The 19,201-nt window shown below is 49.3% G+C and overlaps 1 protein-coding gene across 1 annotated transcript in view; it reads left to right on the top strand.

Moving 5' to 3' along the window:
* XYLT1 (xylosyltransferase 1) overlaps positions 1 to 19,201 on the top strand; it is a 323,319-nt gene that overhangs the window by 79,790 nt on the left and 224,328 nt on the right. Inside the window, exon 3 of the mRNA XM_060031007.1 lies at positions 12,759 to 12,797. Within this exon, the coding sequence (XP_059886990.1) occupies positions 12,759 to 12,797 (39 nt within the window). The remainder of the gene's footprint in view (positions 1 to 12,758; positions 12,798 to 19,201) is intronic.

Genomic DNA, 19,201 nt, shown 5'->3' on the forward strand with positions numbered 1-19,201 from the left:
AGCCCGTGCTCCACAACGAGAGAGGCCACCACAATGAGAAGCCTGCAACGAAGAGTAGCCCCCGCTCGCCGCAACTAAAGAAAGCCCACGCACAGCAACAAAGACCCAGCACACCCATAAATAAATAAATTTATAAAAAAAAAGAAAGAAAAAGCAGAGGCTGCCGCTGGGTGGTCAGCGATGAGCTCCCACTGCATCATGAATTTGGTCAACTTGAGACGGCAGACTTGAACTTGCATCGTGCTTCTCCAGTCTCATCCTTTCTCATCCTGCCCTACCCCCTCCCTCCATACAGATGTCTCAGTGAAGTTCGTGAGAAAAGAGCACTTACTACCCTGAGGAGATCCTACAGTTATGCCCAACAGGTCACGCGTGTGAGTGAGGGGCCCCCGCCCCCGTGCAGAAAAGCGTAGAAATCAAAGGGGATCGTTGTAGATGCTGGGTCAGCCGAGCAGCACTGAGCACAGTGGTCCTCTCCTGGGGGCTGATTATCAACGTGCTGGGGGATCTCAGGCTCTTTCCTGACCTTGGCACAGGGTCTGGCAAATTTGGCTTTCTGGGTGTAGAATGGGTCGTTTCAGAAACAAAGCCATTGAGGCCGAGTCGAGGAGAGTCCTCTATTCACCGCTGAAAGGAGCTCATTGTACAGGATCGGTGGGCCCCACTGGATCCCCTTCCTCTGGCCTCCCCCTCCTCCCTTTCCCCCAGCTGGGGCTTTGTCTGCAGGCCCCGCAGGATGCTCTAGGCCAGGCTGCGCTTTCTTCCCATTTTCCTGTCTCGGCAGCTCTGGGGCTGTCCTGTACAGAAGAAGAGCTGGGCTCGGAGCCCCCGCGCACGTTCTTGGCTCTTTGGGCCAACTCTGTTGTCGTGGGTGATGAGAGTGCTTCCTTCCAGGAGAGCTGGGAACAAACGGTCAGTTCACAGGCAGCTGCACGCCACGGCCGTGCAGGAAGCAAGAAAACAGTGGGCGCTAATAACTTCTTCCTGTTCCGCACTCTGCACTGAAGCCTCCCCGCCCGCCACCCGCTGTGCCTGATGCCCACCGCCCCCTGGAGAAGTCAAGACCATTGAGCTCCAGGTAGAGGCTCGTAGATGAATGAACTGTAGTGCTCAGCTCACTTGTACATTATTAGAGCTTGCCTCTTTCTCCTCTCAGGTCTCGGCATCCTGAACTTTTCTTTCTTGGGATCCGGGGTGAGCCTGGAGTCACGTAGAATAAGTTGCCCAGTGGGTAAAATGGTACTGTCCTTTGGTGGGAGAAATAAAGTATGGTAGTTAAGAGGTGGGAGGTCACAAACTCAGATGCTTCTGGGGCCAGCCCAGGTGGGCGGGGTAGGGGCTGTAGCCAAGAGGAGGGTGTGTACCCATCGTCAGGGGGTAGCGGCAGTGGTTAAGAACCCGCCTGCCAATGCAGGGGACACGGGTTCAAGCCCTGGCCCGGGAAGATCCCACATGCCGCGGAGCAGCTAAGCCCGTGCGCCACAACTACTGAGCCCGCACTCTAGAGCCTGCGAGCCACAACTACTGAAGCCCACGTGCCACAACTACTGAAGCCCGCGTGCCTAGAGCCCGTGCTCCGCAACAAGAGAAGCCACCGCAATGAGAAGCCTGCGCACCGCAACAAAGAGTAGCCCCCGCTTACCGCAACTAAAGAAAGCCCACATGCAGCAACGAAGACCCAACGCAGCCAAAAATTAAAAATTAATTAATTAAAAAAAAAATGGTAGCAGCTACTCAGCTCCAGCTGCAGCCATGCCAGCCTGCACACCTACTTGGATGGATCTTCTGACATTTAAGAAAAACCAGAAATCTGGGTATTGTGAAATCACCCAATTTTTAAGTGTTGGCAGCTAGGTTTTTTTTAAACGATATTGTGCACTGTGTAGGTCAGACCATACCACATCCACGTATTTTGGTTACTTTATTTTTCTAACTTAGAAGATATGGAGGTTAAATGGGCCTGGCTCTGACTTTTGGGCAAGTCTTCCTGAGCCTCTCTAAATTAGGAATACTACAGGAAATCCATAGTCTGGAGACAGAAGCAAACATATAACGTCATCAGGAGCATCTCCCAATGGTAAGAGCATAAAATAAAATCATCTGTGTTTCCAGACTCTATGGCCATCCTGTAGCCACGCCATGAGGGTGAAATAAGGATTAATGAAATAATGCATAGAAATTGCTAAACAGGGTGCTTCATAAAGACTTAAATGAAAGCTATCCTAATGGCCATTGTCGCCCATCCCGTCATCTTCATCCTCATTACCATGATGAGCATTAAGAAATACAGGAAAAGGCTGGGGAGGCAGGAAGGGGGCAATCAATCCCCCCAGGTCCCACCTCTTTGAAACCTCCTGACATTGAACCTGACTCTCACTGTAGGAAGCCTCTGCCATCTGTCTCCTGTGAGCCCGCCTGTCAGCCATCTCTCTTCCAGCCCAGGAAGGAGGTTCCCCTGTTCCGAGGCACAGCCTGGAGCGGGGGATGCGCCCCCTGTACCCGCTGTAGAGCTCTCCACTCCATCACCATGTGTCCACATCCTGGGATCCATTTTCCCCCAGTTTGAACCAGCAGTTCTGTGTGCACCTCTTGGAAACATTCCAGACATAAAGCACTGCTGGATCACAGTTTTCCCAGAGCTGGGATCCGCTATCTTTTGAACAAAAGATGTCCTAGTTAGAGGCTCTGATGAGGAGCTGAAGAAGAAGAAATGAAGAAAAGGTTGGGGGGGGGGCGGGCAAGGACACACGTAGACATTTATTTTGGCAAAAAAGGATGAACCCAGGATTTTCTATCAAGAAACTTGGATTCTAGACTGGGTTTTGCTATAAATGGTGTGTGGCCGTTAGGAAATCCACTTCCCATTTTGGATCTCATATGCCTCACCAGAAAATGATGGGTCTGATTCAGGTCAGGGCAAGAAATGTGTTTCATCTCACTGGAAAGCAGGAATCTACTGGTAGTGTCTGCTCATAGAGCCGTGTCGAAATTTGAGGCCTATCAAATTTTCTATCATTGCTTAGTAATATCCACCTTGGGCATCCTATAGAGAAGCTGCTGCTTACCTACACTACATAAGTATCTTTCCAGCATTCACAGTCTTAGATTCTGGGGCTCAGATCTTTAAGCTAGATCCCCGTGGAACAGAAAACCCACTGAGCAGTGCCAGGAGCTGCAGAGCAGAGCATAGTGTCTTTGGAACTCTGGACAGTGTCTACAGGACACCTGGCAGCGTTGGTTGCAGTTGGGCCACACGCCATCTTGGCAACCACAGCCAACGGGTGCCAAGTTGGCAGGTGCCGTGCGGCCTGTGCCTGGGAAAAGGTAATTATTGGGCTGAGCTGGAGATGCGCCTTGTGTTCTGAGCTTCAGGAAGGCTTGTGTACAGGCCGAGCCCAGGTGGCCGGCCTCAGAAGGACCCAGAGCCCTGGACGGGCTACCAGAACCTCTTGTCCTGCGTTCCTCAGCTTTTTCTCGGTGTGTGGCAGGCATGCCTTCTTTCTGGTCTGAAATGCCTTCGAGCTGTGAAAAACAGAACACTGTAAAGTGACAGTAATTGTCCTCCGAGAGGAACTACCATTTGTGGCTTGCCTACTCAACACCAGGACTGGGCAAGGCTCTGATACACCATCTCACTCAGTCTTTACAGTGACTGTCGAGATGGTTATTATATTGTTATTCTTATCATTATTATAAGTTAAATATATTAGCTGAAGATCCACAGTGAGGAAATGGGAAGATCCGGTATTTCCTAATACCATGTAATCCAATTCCCTGCTCTATAAGGCTTCCTAGTGCTAGCAACTCACAAAACTATGAGCTGTGGTTGAGTGATTACGATTTACCATGTGGTTGTCCCGCTGGAAAACAGTGTAATTTAGTGGTCCAAAAGCGCAGCCTCAGGAATTAGGCTGTCCTGGTCCAAATCCTGTCTCTGCCACTTAGTAATGAATGCCTTTGAGCAAATTACTTTCCCTCTGAGCCTCAGTTACACCATCTGTAAATTGGGGCTATTAATATCTACTAATGATACCTATTAATACTCTAAGAGTTGTTGTGAGGTTTTAATGAGATGGTTCTTACAACCCACTAAAAATAATGTCTTGTGATCAGTATGAGCCCCGTGTTAGCTACTATTCTGATTATTGTCATCATTGATCAGCCATGTGACCCTAGGATAACTGCATGATTAAGGGGGAGGTGACGATACAGTCGTTCGCCAGGCAGCAGCCGTACGGCCGAGAGCTTTGCTTTCTGGCAGAAATACATGTCCAGTGTCTCAGGCAGGTGTATTCAAAACGTTGTCGTTCTGAGAACTGTCATTCCGTGTACTTTGTAAAGAATTACAAAACCTCTGTAGGCACACACAGAACAAAGTGTTCTATATGATGGTTTAGATTTTTGGTAACCGTCTGTGCTCGAAGATACACACACCGAGCTGAGAAACACAAAACTCACTGCCGAACTTCCATGAGTCTGTGGTTTCTCCTATCTTCCCAGGCTGGGGATGGTCAACTACCAACTCCAAGGGCTGGAGCTTCATTTTGAGGCTCTGTTGCTCATTTCTGGGGTCTGGACTAAAAAATGTGGAGGGAGTGCAGAAGAGCAAAGAGGGCTCTAAACTTTTAAAACCTTTAAGACAAAAGAGAGACAGACGGAGCGAGGAAATTCCACCCCATTTTAAGGTGCTAACCACATCTATCACCATCTCTCTGAAGCAGTGAGAGTCCCCTTGCCCTCATTGTGGGGTTTCTGCTTTCTCCCCTGAGTCCTATTTGATGGTGAGTTTGCATTTTCTAACAAGGTGAGTCTGTGTGGTGCTGGCCAGCTTCACATTCCAAGTGCAGCCTTTCTCAGAGAACAAGGGCGGTCTGTGTCCTTGGCATTTCTCCCTGGTCTCCCAGTGCCGCCTGCCATGCACGTGCCCCGCCTTCATCTCAGGAGCCACGGCCGTGCGAGATAAGCTCGCTGTGACATCCCACAGGGACGTCTAGACAGAAAGCCCCATTGTGTGAGCACCCTCATGGCCGTGACCAGATCTCGAGAAGGAGTTGAGAAGGGGTCACACACCCCTGGGGAGGGAATGGTGGAGGGAGGAGGGTTGATGACAGGGTTTCTGGGGCAGGAGGGATACCGTCACCATTTAAGTGGGGAGAAAGGAAGGGGTGGAAGCCACCCTGCTAGAGGCTGAATGTGTGTGTCCCCCCCCAAAATTCATATGTTGAAATTCTAACTCCCAATGGGATGGTATTAGGAGGTGAGGCCTTTGGGGGGCGATTAGGTCATGAGGGAAGAGCCCCCATGAAAGGGATTAGTGCCCTTATAAAAGAGACCCCAAAAAGCTTCCTCGAATCTTCTGCCATGTGAGGCCACAGCAAAAAGACAGCTATCTGTGAATCAGGAAGCTCTCACCAGATCTGCTAGCACCTTAACCTTGGACTCTCAGATTCCAGAACTGTGCGAAGTAAACTTCTGTTGTTTATAATCCACTCAGTCTGTGGTATTCTGTTAGAGAAGCCCGAATGGGCTAAGACACACCCATCAGGAAATTTCTTGGGGGCACAGAGCACGAGCACCAAAGTCCTAAGCATGCGTTAGACACTTGGTGGCTGGCAGGCTATCAGAGGTTGGGGTCGTAATAGAAATTTTTGGTTTTTCGCTGACTGTCCTTCTCACCTTGGATGCTTTCAGTCTTGTATTATTCGGGATATAATCAGGGGTTCTCAGGTTTTGGCCTGCGTAAGACTTGCCCAAGAGTATCTAATAAAAATGCAGGTTCTTTGGATCCTTACCCAGAGATCCTGATTCAGTAAGTTCACGCTATTAGAAACACCAGGATATTGGGTAAGGGACCAGTTTCTGGCAGTTTACAAACCTGAGCACCGGTCCAGGCTCCATCCCTTATCAAATCTGTGTTTTAGAGCAAATTGTCCTGCCGGAGCGTCAGTTATCTGATCTGTAAAATGGGGATATGAGACTTCCCTTGGCAGAGCTGCAAGTGGTTCACATGCTTGGCACAAAGTAAGCATTCAGAACAGAGTAGGTAAACTTACCCATTTCACGGCTGTCCAGTTACCTGCAATAACTCTCAGTTCAGAAGAGCTGTGGTTGAGTAGGGTTGGGTGTGGAGGGTTATGTCTTAGCCTTCATAAGCCTGGAAGAAGAAAACAAAGGGAAGGTTATCTTTGAGCTTAATTTTAACCCAGGGACCAGACAGTTAAAATAGCGGGTTTTATTTAATGTTCACGGCAACCTGTGATGTCAGTGGTATCCTGTTTTCAAGGCAGGAGGTGACTGTGTATCTGGGTTCCTGTGAGACAGTCCAGGTTTACACCTGTTAAGCTGGTGTAATAGTTATCAGTACTCCTTCTCACTTACAGAAGTGGCCAAACAATACACTCTGTGCTTTACTTTCTTGCAGTAGCTCTGTAGGAGAATACAGACCCACCTGTTTACATTGTGTAAATGAGAAAGGGAAAGCTCACAGAAGCTGTGGAGGTCACTAGTCTAAGTGGTTGTTACCTGCTGACTCGCCAACCCCAGTACTTGGGAACATGATTGTATTTGGAGACAGGGCCTTTAAAAAAGTGATTCAGTTAAAATGAGGCCTTTAGGGGGGCCCTAATCCAGTCTGACTGGTGTGCTTGTAAGACGAGGAAATTTGGGCACACAGAGACACATAGAGACTCCTGCACAGAGGAAAGAGACCACGTGAGGACACAGTGAGAAGGTGGCCGTCTGCAAGACGAGAAAAGAGGCCTCAGAAGAAAACAACCCTGCTGGCATCTTGATCTTGGACTTCTAGCTCCCAGAATTGTGAGAAGATAAGTTTCTCTTGTGTAAGCCACGTAGCCTGTGGTATTTTGTTATGGCAGCCTGAGCAGACTAAAACAGTGGTTATGCATGATTTGAATCCAGAGCTGACCCCAAACCTGCACTTTTTTCCCGTGAATGAACCTTCTTTGCCCCATGCCAGGCTGCAGTACAAGTGACCTTATCCGTTTAGGTCTCTAGCCTGACATCCAAACTCAGCTTCCACTGGGTGGTCTCCAGTGAGCCAGTTTCTCCAGCAGGCAAGGGTGCTGAGTTTTTGATCCCATGAAGAGCTCATTGCATTTCCCAAGGCACCTGGTGTTTGACAGTGACCAGAATAAGGTCCAGTCTCTGGATGGTGGAAGCTTCCTCCTTCTATCGCCAAGCAGAGGGCTCCCGGGGAGAGCACCACCCAGCCTTCTGCAGTGTTGTCCTGGGTGTGTCTGTGCTGAGGCTGTACTATTGGGGCCCATTGTCTATATGCTGACTTGATGGGCCTCGGGGAAACTGGCTCAGAAGGCTTGAATCACAGGATTGTCTCACCTGTACACCGAAGTCATCACTCAACACGCAAGAGCAAACGCTATCTTATGATATCATCAAAGCCAAGGAGGAGAACGCCCCTTCCATTGACTAAGGCTTACGCAAGTCTCAGCATAACCAGGAAAGCCAGAAATGTTTGATGCATGCCTGGAATGAAAATGAACAAATTCTTCCTCCTCTCTGCTTTCTTTATGAAAGTTTAATTGCTTGTTAAAATTAGGGCTTTGGCCCTGATGGGCTCGAAAGTTTTTGAGCCTGGCTTCCTTGTCTTACAGGCAAGACTCGAGGTGCAGACAAGTTTCAGTTCTGCAGGAGCTGTAATCAGGCTCTTGCCTCTCTTTTAAACAGCTTTGGGATGGAAGGGCACACAGGGTCCCTTTAAACTCATTTTTGTCTCCCTCAGGGTACCTGCCAGGCATAGCGCTAGCTGCTGAGTTGGAACACGGTAAACATTTGTGGACGGGTTTGGCGAACTCTGCATGGTTCCTGCCGTGGCACAGTGACTGCATTTTGTTTTTAGTCACCTCACATGTACTGATTTCGATCAACCATGTCCACTACCTTTTTAAAAAAATACAGATACTAAAAAAGGATTCCAGTAGTTGTTAAGGTGGTACCTTTCATTTGCTGTATTCTTCCTTTAGATAGACATTCTCTAGGTTGCAGGATTACATTGTCTAAGGTGGGACGATATTCTCAGATAAGAGCTAGTGTAAAATAGTGGAGCACAGGTTTCTTGAGTGTGGGGCGCTGGGATTGAATCCAGGCTTCAACACTATCTGTGTAGCCTTGGACAGGTTATTCAGTCTCTATGGTCATCAGTTTCCCCATCTCTATCATGGGAGTAATGGTGGTTCCTACCATAAAGTTGTTACAGTGGTAAATGGAATGGTGCATGTATAGAGGTTAAGCCAGTGCCTGGAACATGGTAAGAACCTAACAAATTATTAGCCATTACTTAACAAGTAACTTGGTAAGTTAATAGTTACTACTAGTATTCATGACTGTTCTGAACTGTGGTCAAGTAATATGCCCATGGGATAAGGTTTAGAATAAGCCAAAAGAATGAAAAATGTCTTCATCTCAGGGCAAGGGCACTCTGAGTGATGATTTCCATTAATGTGGCTGTAATGGCATCTAAATAAATTCAGAAGGACTGGTATGTTTAGCAAAGAGGGCTGAAGGCTAACTCATAAGTAGTGCAAGATCCTGATGGTCGAGCAATTTCTTTGCTTGGTGTAATGTACATCTCGCATGGAGCCTGGCACGTAGTAGGTCCTCAATAAATGATAGCTATCAGTTTGGTTATTTCCGGTTCCTGGGATGTATTTGCAGACTCAGGGAGAGTATGCATCATTTCGTTTCCAAGGCTGGACTGTCTGTACAGTACGTTTTGGTTCTATCAAGGTCCATGTTTGGAGAGTGTATCTGCCACAATGGTGCAGCATGACAAATCAACCTGAAACTCAATGACTGGAAAGAACAAGCATATATTTTCTCCATGTGTGAAGGTTGGCTAGGGGTTGGCTGATCTAGGCTGGGCTTAGCTTCAAGCTGCAGATTGGATGGGGTCTGCCCCGACTGTCTCTCATCCTCCTTGGACCAGTAGGCTACCTGGGCACATTCTTCTTGTGCTGATGGGAAAAGCACAAGAGGTCCTGCTCAATCACGCAGCCACATTTCAAGCTTCTCTTATGTCATAACTGCTAATGGGCAAGCCCAAGTTCAAGGGATGAGGAAGCACGCTTGGCAAAGAAATGCAAAATCGCAGGACCAGAGGGTGTGGACCTAGGGAGTGGTGAAAACGAGGGCCACTTATTCAACCTACCCAGTTCCCCAATTGATTTCCTCCATGTCGTCATCGCAGTAGATGATATGAAAGGGCTTTCCTTGCTTTAGGTGGTTCCCTGGTTCCCAGTCCCCACATTAAGATTCTAAAAGCACTCCACTGTAGCATCCAAGCACGTTGCAGGTTCCCCTTTGGTCTCTGGGAGCCTTTCCTCTGACAGACAGGAGTTTACTGTAAACCAAAGAGTCCCAATTTAGACAGACAGGATGGATTAGGCAGACAGCATCAATGACCTGGTTCCACTTCGTTAGCCTTTCCAATTAAGGAGGATGTTACTGAAAGTGAGACCTCACAGAGGTGCTGCCGTACCTTGATTCCTCTGGACTGAGCCTCCGGAGGGAGAGTCTTATATTTCAAATGTGCACAGAGGAGGGGAACACAGCTTTCTTGGCAAGTGAATCCCAAGTGTCAATGACATGGCCATTTGTGAGTTACTTTGTCTTCTTCTTGGCTAGGTGATTAACATGCTAAATAGATAGCATTTTTGCTTTTGTTTTTCAGAAGCTTTTTAATGAATATTAGTCCCCTGACCCTGAGCCCAGAGGGTCTTCCTCTCCGTTGGAACACCAAATAAAGAGTTGGTGCGACACTGTATCCAAGGATCAGGCTCTGGGTTTTGTCAACACAGTTGTCAGAGGTTCCCTGTGGTTTCCCAGGAAGGTTTTTTCCAGTGGAGTTGTTCATAGGGGTTCAGGATGGCATTCTCCCCTCTCCACCCCACCCCACCCAGTGGGATTCTGAGCAGTGAAGAGTAATCCCCAAACAATAGCCGAATGGGCTGTGAAGTACAGTTTAATTAATCTGGGCACGCACCCAACACCCTGTGCAATGCTTTGCAAAGACCTGGCTTTAAAAATGAGGCTAATGTCTGAGTCTGAGAAGCAGCTTCTTCTCTTCTAGTCAAAATCTGGATGGTAGGATCTGAATAAGGAGAGGGACAGGGCTTCCCTGGTGGCGCAGTGGTTGAGAGTCCGCCTGCTGGTGCAGGGGACATGGGTTCGTGCCCCGCTCCAGGAAGATCCCACATGCCGCAGAGTGGCTGGGCCCGTGAGCCATGGCCACTGAGCCTGCACGTCCGGAGCCTGTGCTCCGCAACGGGAGAGGCCACAACAGTGAGAGGCCCGCGTACCGCAAAAAAAAAAAAAAAGAGGGACAGACAGACACACGGAGACTGAGCTGAAGCACAGACTTGCCTGCTGTCACTCACTGAACAGCACGGTGGGATCTGACCCACACTGCCCGGCACAGACCAGGGTGATGGCCTTGCCTCCTGGCAACTAGCATGGGCCCTGCCCAGCATGCTTGCCTGACACAGGGAAACTGGGAGTACAGGGTCCACTCTCCCTGCATACGAGTGATACAGGAGCTGGCTGGGGGGCTTCGTGAGAGATGCTAAAATAATGAACCTCACTTGAAAAAAAGTGGTTCAGTGAAGGTTCTCCCCCGTCATAGTTGCCACTGCTTTCCCCTTGAGAAGGAGCTAGTAAGGGTTTGAAGACAGAGGCCTGCAGTATTTCTCTTAAGACTTCTCCAAGTTCCTTTATGGGCCAAGGCTGCAACGTGGGAGAGAAAATGCCCCTCAGTCTCTTCCTGAGTACGAGGAATATTCAGTGCCAGGGTGGAATGTGAAAATTAGAGTGAGACGTTCTCTTGGCAACAGTCTTTGAGCTGCACCGTTGGAGAAGTGCTGGGAATTAGAACAGGAATCAGGAGAGAGCATTCCCTCGTCTTGAAGGAAAAGTCAGTACAGACCAGAATGCAAAATGATCCTGGGGTCAGGACTCCACGCTCATCACAATTAGGTACCAAAGAGAAATGAACAAGAAATGAGTGACAGTTCACCTGGGGTAGGGGTTTAAGATGTTCCGCTTTCTCTACACTTCCTTCTTTTAAAGTTGTGGAAAGAACACTTCACATGAAATCTACCCTCTGGGCAAAATTTTCAGTGTACAATATAGTTTGTTAACTCTAGGCTCTGTGTCGAACAGCAGCTCTCTGGAGCTTATTCATCTAGTGTGAACAAAATTTTGTACCCGATAAATAGCACCTCCCCATTTCCCTCTCCTTCCGGCCCCTGCCAACCACCCTTCTACTCTCTGCGTCTATAAGAGTTTATTTTAGGTTCTTCATATAAGTGGAGTCATGAAATCTGTACTCTCAGGTTTATGGCAGCCAAATTTGTAATAGCCAAAACATGGAAAGAACCTACATGTCCGTTGACAAGTGAACGGATAAAGAAAATACATAGTATGTACATGCACAGAGGAATTTTTTTTGTGTGTGTGTGGTACTTGGGCCTCTCACTGCTGTGGCCTCTCCCGTTGCGGAGCACAGGCTCCGGACGCGCAGGCTCAGCAGCCATGGCTCACGGGCCCAGCCGCTCCGCGGCATGTGGGATCTTCCCGGACCGGGGCACGAACCCGTGTCCCCTGCATTGGCAGGCGGACTCTCAACCACTGCGCCACCAGGGAAGCCCTGCACAGAGGAATATTATTCAGCCTTCAAACAAGAAGGAAGTCCTGCCGTTTGTGACAACATGGATGAACCTTGAGGACACCATGCTAAGTAAAATAAGCCGTTCACAGACAAACAGATAGGGTGTGATTCCTACATCTCCTTCTTGTTGACAGCAGAGGCCAGTGAGCTGGGGCTAATTTGCACGGCTTCCTTGAAGCCTGTGTTGGAAAATCTGCTCGGATAAAGCAAAGCTTCCAATTGAGTTCGCACTGAGGGGCCGTAAAAATCACGCCCATTCTCTGTAAGAGGCAGCTTGAGGTTACTTTCCCAGAATCAGGAATCCAAGATGATGAAGCTCAGAGCTGACATAGTCCAGACAAAAATAGCCTTTATGTGCCGAGCTTCCTGTTTTCTTTGGAATCCACTTGCTGAAAACCATTACCTCCTCCCCAGCTGCCCCTTCCTCCTCCGTACCCACCCTGCCCCCCACCCAAGAGTTCACGTTTAATGACCCGAGACATTACCACCAAGCATTTCCAGTCAATTGGCTTTTGTAGCCAGTGAATGAATGGGACTTTCTCTGGCCTTCTCTCGCCTGAAAGGAGTCTTCCCCAGCCCATTGGAATGTGCCACACAGACCAGGAATTAAGCTCTTCTTTTCCTCTCAGTCCTTCCCTCATTCTTTCCAAGATCAGACACAAAGTGGTGGCCTTGCCCCTAATGGGGATTTTATATTCTTTCAGGTTTATTTCTAATCCTCTTACGGACCCATCTTCTCCTTCACATCAATGATTTGAACACGCTTTGAGATACTCGGCGAGGGGCCTTTGTTTCTTATTTCTTTACGCTGACACTTCATGGTTGTGCACGATCTCCACGCGGGTGTCCCTGTATCCCCCTAATGAAAGATTACAGCCTCCTTCGTCCTGTGGGTGTGGGAGGAGGTGTGGTGGGGGGAGATTGGGCTGGGCTGTCCTCCTGTCACGTGGAATGGGGGCGACAGGGGGGCCAGCTTCCCCGCGGGGTTGCTTGATGCCGGGGCAGTAGGTTACACTTCTCCCACCGCTCACGTGTGTTTTCTCCTCTTTTCCCACAGGCCGCACAGCCAAGCCCTGTGATCACCCTGGAGGCCCAGGTGAGTACCTTCCCGTGGTGTTTGTCACTTTCTCTGCACTGATGTCCCCGGACCAGCTCTCCAGGGAGCGTTCGTGCATCCTCTTGGCTCCAGGACTCAGGAAGGCTGGACGGACACATAAGGCCATCCTCCTGCCTGGTTGGGATATGTGCGTGCACCCACATGTGTACACACACCAGCTGATTGTTCATGAGTGTGTGTGCACACATGCATGTACCCAGGTTCTGAAAGCACCGTGGGAAGAACCAGACGTGTTTCTTTTGAGTTTTCTTCTGCCCTTTGCTTCCGCCCAGAAGTGGCGAGGAGGTGAATGCAGGGGGAGAGGGAAGGCAGAGAGGAGGCATGCAGTGGGGGATGGCTGCCCTTTCATGCCTTGGGTTTGGAGAACTTTCTCCCCGGGCAGTTAGTCGTGTGCTTGTGTCTGCTTGCGCGATGGGCCATTCTGAGGAATGTGAATCACGGTGGCATTTCTGTGCGGGGGCGGTGGGGGGGGCAGGTGACCAGTGGGCCTTGTAAGGAGGGAATGGCCATTACTGTCTACTTTCTGCTTTCCGGGGAGCTAGGACAGCGGGGCAGCTGTGAGTCCAGCAGACCGAGGTAGAGCCCCAGAGCTGTGTCTTCTGGACCTGAGGGTCACTGAACCGCTCAGCCTCTGTCTCCCCATCTGGAATATTATTACCACAGGGATCGTGCCTGCCCTGCAGGGCTGTGGTGAGGAGGAAAGGACAGGGTGTCTGTGAAGTCATCAGTATGGCTAAGTGCTTGTGAGTGTTAGCTTTTTTTTTTTTTTAACATCTTTATGGTGGGAGTATAATTGCTTTATAGTGGTGTGTTAGTTTCTGCTATTTAACAAGAATGTTAGCTTTTTAAACCAGTACAACGGTGCTTTTCTGACGGGACTTGAAGGGGCTGTATCTTTGGATGGATGGTTTCCTTAGCTCTGGGGGTTGGTCAGACAATAAACAGAGAAGCCAGGGTGGATGCCACCAGCGCCCCACAGCTAACGGCGTGTCAGACAGGCGAACGCAGCTGAGCTTCTCAAGGCTTCTCGGTGACTCCTGCACATCCTGGGACCAGCTGCGCCCTGCTCTTCACCCTCATCGCGGGCATCTCTGCCCTGCCCCTCTTTCCTTCATCAGAAAGGCCGGACGTTGGGAGGACAGTGGATTCTCAGGGTTTCTTTGGGCTCTTGTGGCCTCTCACTACCCACCCCCGCTCTCCCCACACACACTTATGTCGGCTTCAGGGATGACCAGACAACAAAGCTGGCAGGAAGGAGCAGTGCGGGGGGACGTGGAGGGGATAAACGCCCAGTTTTTAGCCTCTGTTTGGCCATCCTCTGGTCTGGTTTTTGGCAGACTTCGGCCAGTCACCTGTCACCTCGGCCACGTTTGGCAAATGTGAATTGTACCTGTGCCAAGTCACCTAGAAACACATCCTCCCCGAAATGAACATATTTTACTTTCAGAAGTAGACTTATCCTAAGGTAATGATTCCCGATCAGGGGTATCTTTGAGCCCCAGAGGACTTGTGGCAATGTCTGAAGACATTTTTGGTTATCTCACCTTGGCGGGCTGGGAGGGAGGGGGGTTTACTACTGGCATCTAATAGGTAGAGACCAGAGAGGCTGCTGAATGTCCTACAAGGCACAGGAGGCCCCCCCAGGAAGAATTACCGTGCCTGAGATGGCAGTAGGGCCGGGCTTGAGAAATGCCATCTCAAAGAATAATATGGTGAAATCACAAGTTCGACGTGCCAGTTACATTGCGTTGCAAAACATTAAATGTTAAATTAATACAGTTGAAAAGCTCCTTTGGGTGCCTGCTAAAATCACTGCAACGTCCTCTCAGAAGTTTGTGAGCCATACTTTGGGAAACGTGTCTCTCCCCACGTATTTTGACAGAACGTCCAGGGCGGGTTTTTGAAATGCTGGCCCTTCTCTTCTTTATCAGTCTTTCCCCAGAAGGAAAAGTTACTAGACTCAGGGAGACCCCTGGGCAGATAGTCCGCACCCAGAATTCTGGAAGCCAAATCTGAGGTGGAGTGGCTGCAGCCTGGATGGTTCTGTCCTTTGCCCTGCTGTATCTTTCGCCCCACCAGCCCTTCAGAAGCTCCATGGGAAAGAACAGTCACATGCCCTGGCTCTGGGCTGTGACAGCTCACCCCTACCTACACAGTGACCTCTCCCCAAGTCACATCCATCGGCCTGAGAGACCTGAGCCCTGGGCCACACACAGCCAGCTGTGGCACGTGGCCGGCTTTCTGGAGCTCAGTCTTCGGGGAGCCGTAGGATGCTGTTGTCTTTCCCCGAGTTCTGGTTTCCCATGTTAAAGGGACGTTGGAACCCAACCAAAGTGCAGATGTTTTGTTTTGTTTTTTTTTTTGTAACTGTTGGCACAAGCCCGTGGCCAGATCTGACTTTGTGCTGGGCCTCAGCCCATCATGGGACTCAGGATGGGATCCTCTTCAGCTGCCTGCAGGCAGGTCAGATGAGAGGGGCAGGGAAAGGTTCTCTGGCAGGACATGGCACCCCCAATATTACCCATATAGCACAAGCGAGGTGGCAGATGTGGCCGCGCTTGGAAGAGCCAGCCATGCAGAGGTGAGTGGTAGATGTGCTCTGAGCCCTGGGTCAGTTCCCACTTCCTCCCCCTGTGCCCTTTGCTCCCAAGAAAGCCATCACCTGCTCCATCCTGGAGCACAGGTGCCACAGGTGGGCCTGAATTTGAGATTTCACTGTGAGCCATGTCCGTACGTCATGCTTCAGTGGCGTGCCTGTCCAGGGCCCAGTCTGCATAGGGACATTGGGCCAGCCAGGGACCCTTCCCTCCACGCGTTCCCTCTCTCCCTAGTCCTCACTGCATCAGCCCCCGCCCAGTGCTCAGTGCATCTGTCCCCGGGCAGCTGTTCTGAGTTGGAGGGGGCGTGGGATTGCTTGGCTGCTGAGGCCTCCTCTATTGCTCCGCCACTGGCACAGCAAAGCTTCGCATCTGTTGGCATCAGCAGGACTGTCTCTGCTTAACGGCCAGATTAATAGGATGAGGGAGTCGAGTAAGGTTTAAATCCCTGGTGTCAGCTTTCCCTCAGCAGGTTGCCCCTGGGCGGTACCGAGGACTCCCTCACTTGCAGGGGTGAATACTTTTCTAGTCTCCAGATGGTGGTTACCCGGGAACCAAGTGACCTAGAGATGAAAAAAAAAAGCGTCTGAAAGGAATTTGGATTTGGTTAGCGGCATCGTCAATGATCCCCACTCTTACTGATATTTACCACTTGCCAAGAACTGGCTTCTCCCACTGAATCCTCAAGTGCCGTTATTACATAGGTCTTTTCATGATACCCGACTTCCAGATGAGGACCCTAAGGGTCAGAGAGGTTAAGTAACTTGCTCAAGGTCACACAGGACCTAACATTGGTGAGTGTCAGACTTGGGGCCATATGACATCAGAATCTACCTTCTCAACCTCTCTCCTATTTTTCCAGGAAAAAAAAAGTTGCCTAGAAAGATTTGCTGATGCTCAGAAAAGCTGGAGGGACGAGCCTGACGTATGCACCCCAAGCTCAATATAGATAAATAGATAGACGGATGGATAGTGCTTTGTACAAGTATCCGCAGATGTACTTAGGTAAGTAGGTAGAGGGATGATAGATAGATGATAGGTGGGTGGATATATAAATAAATAGATAATAATGCTTTACATGGTGAGTGATTCTTTGACCGATAGTTTTGCCACAAGGCTGGTAGGTAAAAGGGTTTAAGCAATGGACCCAATAGAAAATTTATTTTTAAAACAACACAAATGAAACATCTCCCCGTGCATCAGTAGTGTTTTGGTAAATATGAATGCTCATTATTTGATTCTCTCTTTCTCATTGATCGCCACGATGGTTTATCATTTCTGAATTCACTCCAATTGGCAAGGCCTCTCGTTATTCAATTGTAGCTTCTGTCTCCCTTCCTGCCACCCCTTCCCCCAACATCTTCACTGTCAATTACTTCATGGCCTCTGCGCCAACAGTGAGATCCCCTGGGAGGTGTCATAAAGGAACTCTCAGGACCTGAAGATCAGGGGCATCAGGAGGAAAACTCCTGACTACTCAGCTTTCAACAACCAACCAGGAACTTGAATTTCTTTGATCAACCAGCTGTGGGTATAAGGGGAGGGAGTTACATTCACATTATTTAATGATGATACTGGGGACATTGAAGATTGTGAACAAAACTCACAAAGAAAACGAGTAGTGGGTGGAAGGAAATCAGTCGGTGAGAAATTCATCCATTCATGCAGTTGGTTATTTAATAAATAGTCTGGGGTCCAGGAAGAGGCCAGGCCTTGATGCTAAACGTACAGCAGTGAACAAGACAGAAGGTACCTTGCCCATGGAGCCCCCATTCTGTTTGGGGGAGTCAGACAGTGAATTTAAGAGCAAATAAATATGCCCATGGTTTCAGGGAGTAATGAGTGAACGAAAACAAGACCAGCGTGTCTGTAAGTGGGAGTGACCGGGCGCCACAAGGGGGAGAGTGTTCAGGGAAGTCTGTCTCTGGAGGTGAGTTTTAAGCTCAGGAGGTGACATCTGAGCTGAGAGCTTACAGTAGAAAGAGTTAACCAGGCAAAGAGCTGGCAGTAATTGTGTTCTGAGAGTTTTGCATATTATATCTGGGTTCCTGTATCAATAATGCCAGTTCTCCGTAGAATCAATTAAAAGTTTTAGCTCCTTGGAGCTCCTTCAATGCCTCGGTGTCATTAGAACGTCAGGATGCATAAGGAATTACCTTATCAGACAAGGGTGAAGGGCAAGGACTGAGGGGGTGGGACAGAGGAAAAGGGGCTTAAATTTGGGACCATCCAGTCAAACTAACACCCGCGGTGAGCATTTTGACAGGGAACTTCTGACCTGAACAATGTTGTGCTGTGATAATGGGGCTTATGTGAGAAATCGGCTAATACTCATCATTAGCTAATTAGCTGGCTCCCTTTCAGCTGAACTGAAGCCTGAGTCTAAACCAGTGGTTCTCAACTTGGGGCAAGTTTACTACCTTCACACCTGAGGACATTTGGTGATGTCTGGAGACTTTTTTTTTTTTTTTGGGAGACATTTTTGATTGTTACAGCTTGGGGCCTGGGGAGTGCTACTGGCATCTAGTGGGTAGAGGCTAGGGACATTGCTAAACACCCTACCATGCATGCAGGAAAGAATTATCTGGCCCCAGATGTCAGTAGTGCCAAGGTTAAGAAGTGGTGGTGTAACCTCATGTGCTACGCGGACAGCTTATTTTACAAAGACAGTCCCAGCCACATAATTGTGACCGTGTAGAAGGGCGAAACTTGTTCCTTCCCACCTCCGCCTCCAGGCTCTTGGCCGTGACACCTCCATCCCCCAAAGCCTCTAGGTCTGAGTTGCCAGGGAGTGACTGCACACAGGGTCATGATTCATGATGTGTGTGAGCATGTGCACAGTGTGTGGAAAGGGGAAAAAACCTCTTAGAGCTAGTTTTCTGAGAGATGCTAGGGCCCAACGGCATTTGGAGAAAAATGCAGCATTTAAATAAAAAAAATGAAAAAGCCCATGTACGTGGCTGAGTTCAGAGAGGGTTGGGCTAAGGTTTCTGGACCAACAGAGTAGGACTTGTGAAAGCCTCAGCTTCAAGGCCCAGTTCCTTTTTCAGAGGCAGACCACAGCCTCTTCTGTGCAAACTTCTTTCTCCTGAAGCTCTTCCCCCACTCCCGGGATTAAAGCAATTGCTGTCTCCTCGCCTCGCTTCCAGCTCTGGGCTTCGATTAACCTTTTCCTCCGTGGAGAGCGGTTTGGGGAGTGATCAGGGAGCTTCTGAATGGCTCTTACCTGAGTCTCCAGCCCATTAATTCTTATGGTGCCCGGCATCTGTTGAGAGGACGTTGAGACCAAATTGCTTCTCAGCCCATCTGCTTTCCTCTCCAGAGCAGACAAGGCTGCTTTGGGGACAAGGCAAATCCCTCCGCCACAGTCTTTTCCTCTGGCTGTGATTTGCTGGGTCTGTAATTAGACCTGGTGGGAGAGGTGGGGCAGGGAGGTGACCAGCTGGACCACTGCCCGGGCCAGGACTTGGCTTGCCAGGCAAGGAGGCCGGACCTGGCGGTAGAAACGTTCTCAGGGAGGATTTGCGTTCCTATGGCCATGGTGCCTCTCTAGTCTGTATGACTCAGGGCAAACGAAGTGATGCAACATTCCATAAATAGCCGGCAAGTTCCCCAAAGTGTAGCCACATGCGCCGTTTCAAAAAATAGATCGTGTTGAGGTCATTATTCCTCTATTCTCCATGCGAGATGGCTTCTCCCGAGACATTGGAGGTTTGAGTTTAGCTGTTGACTGAGAACACTTCAAATTATTGCTCTTGTCAGTAATGACCAACATACATCGACTAT

This window comes from Delphinus delphis, chromosome 15, assembly GCF_949987515.2.
Source record: "Delphinus delphis chromosome 15, mDelDel1.2, whole genome shotgun sequence".
NCBI classification, from domain to species: Eukaryota; Metazoa; Chordata; class Mammalia; order Artiodactyla; family Delphinidae; genus Delphinus; species Delphinus delphis.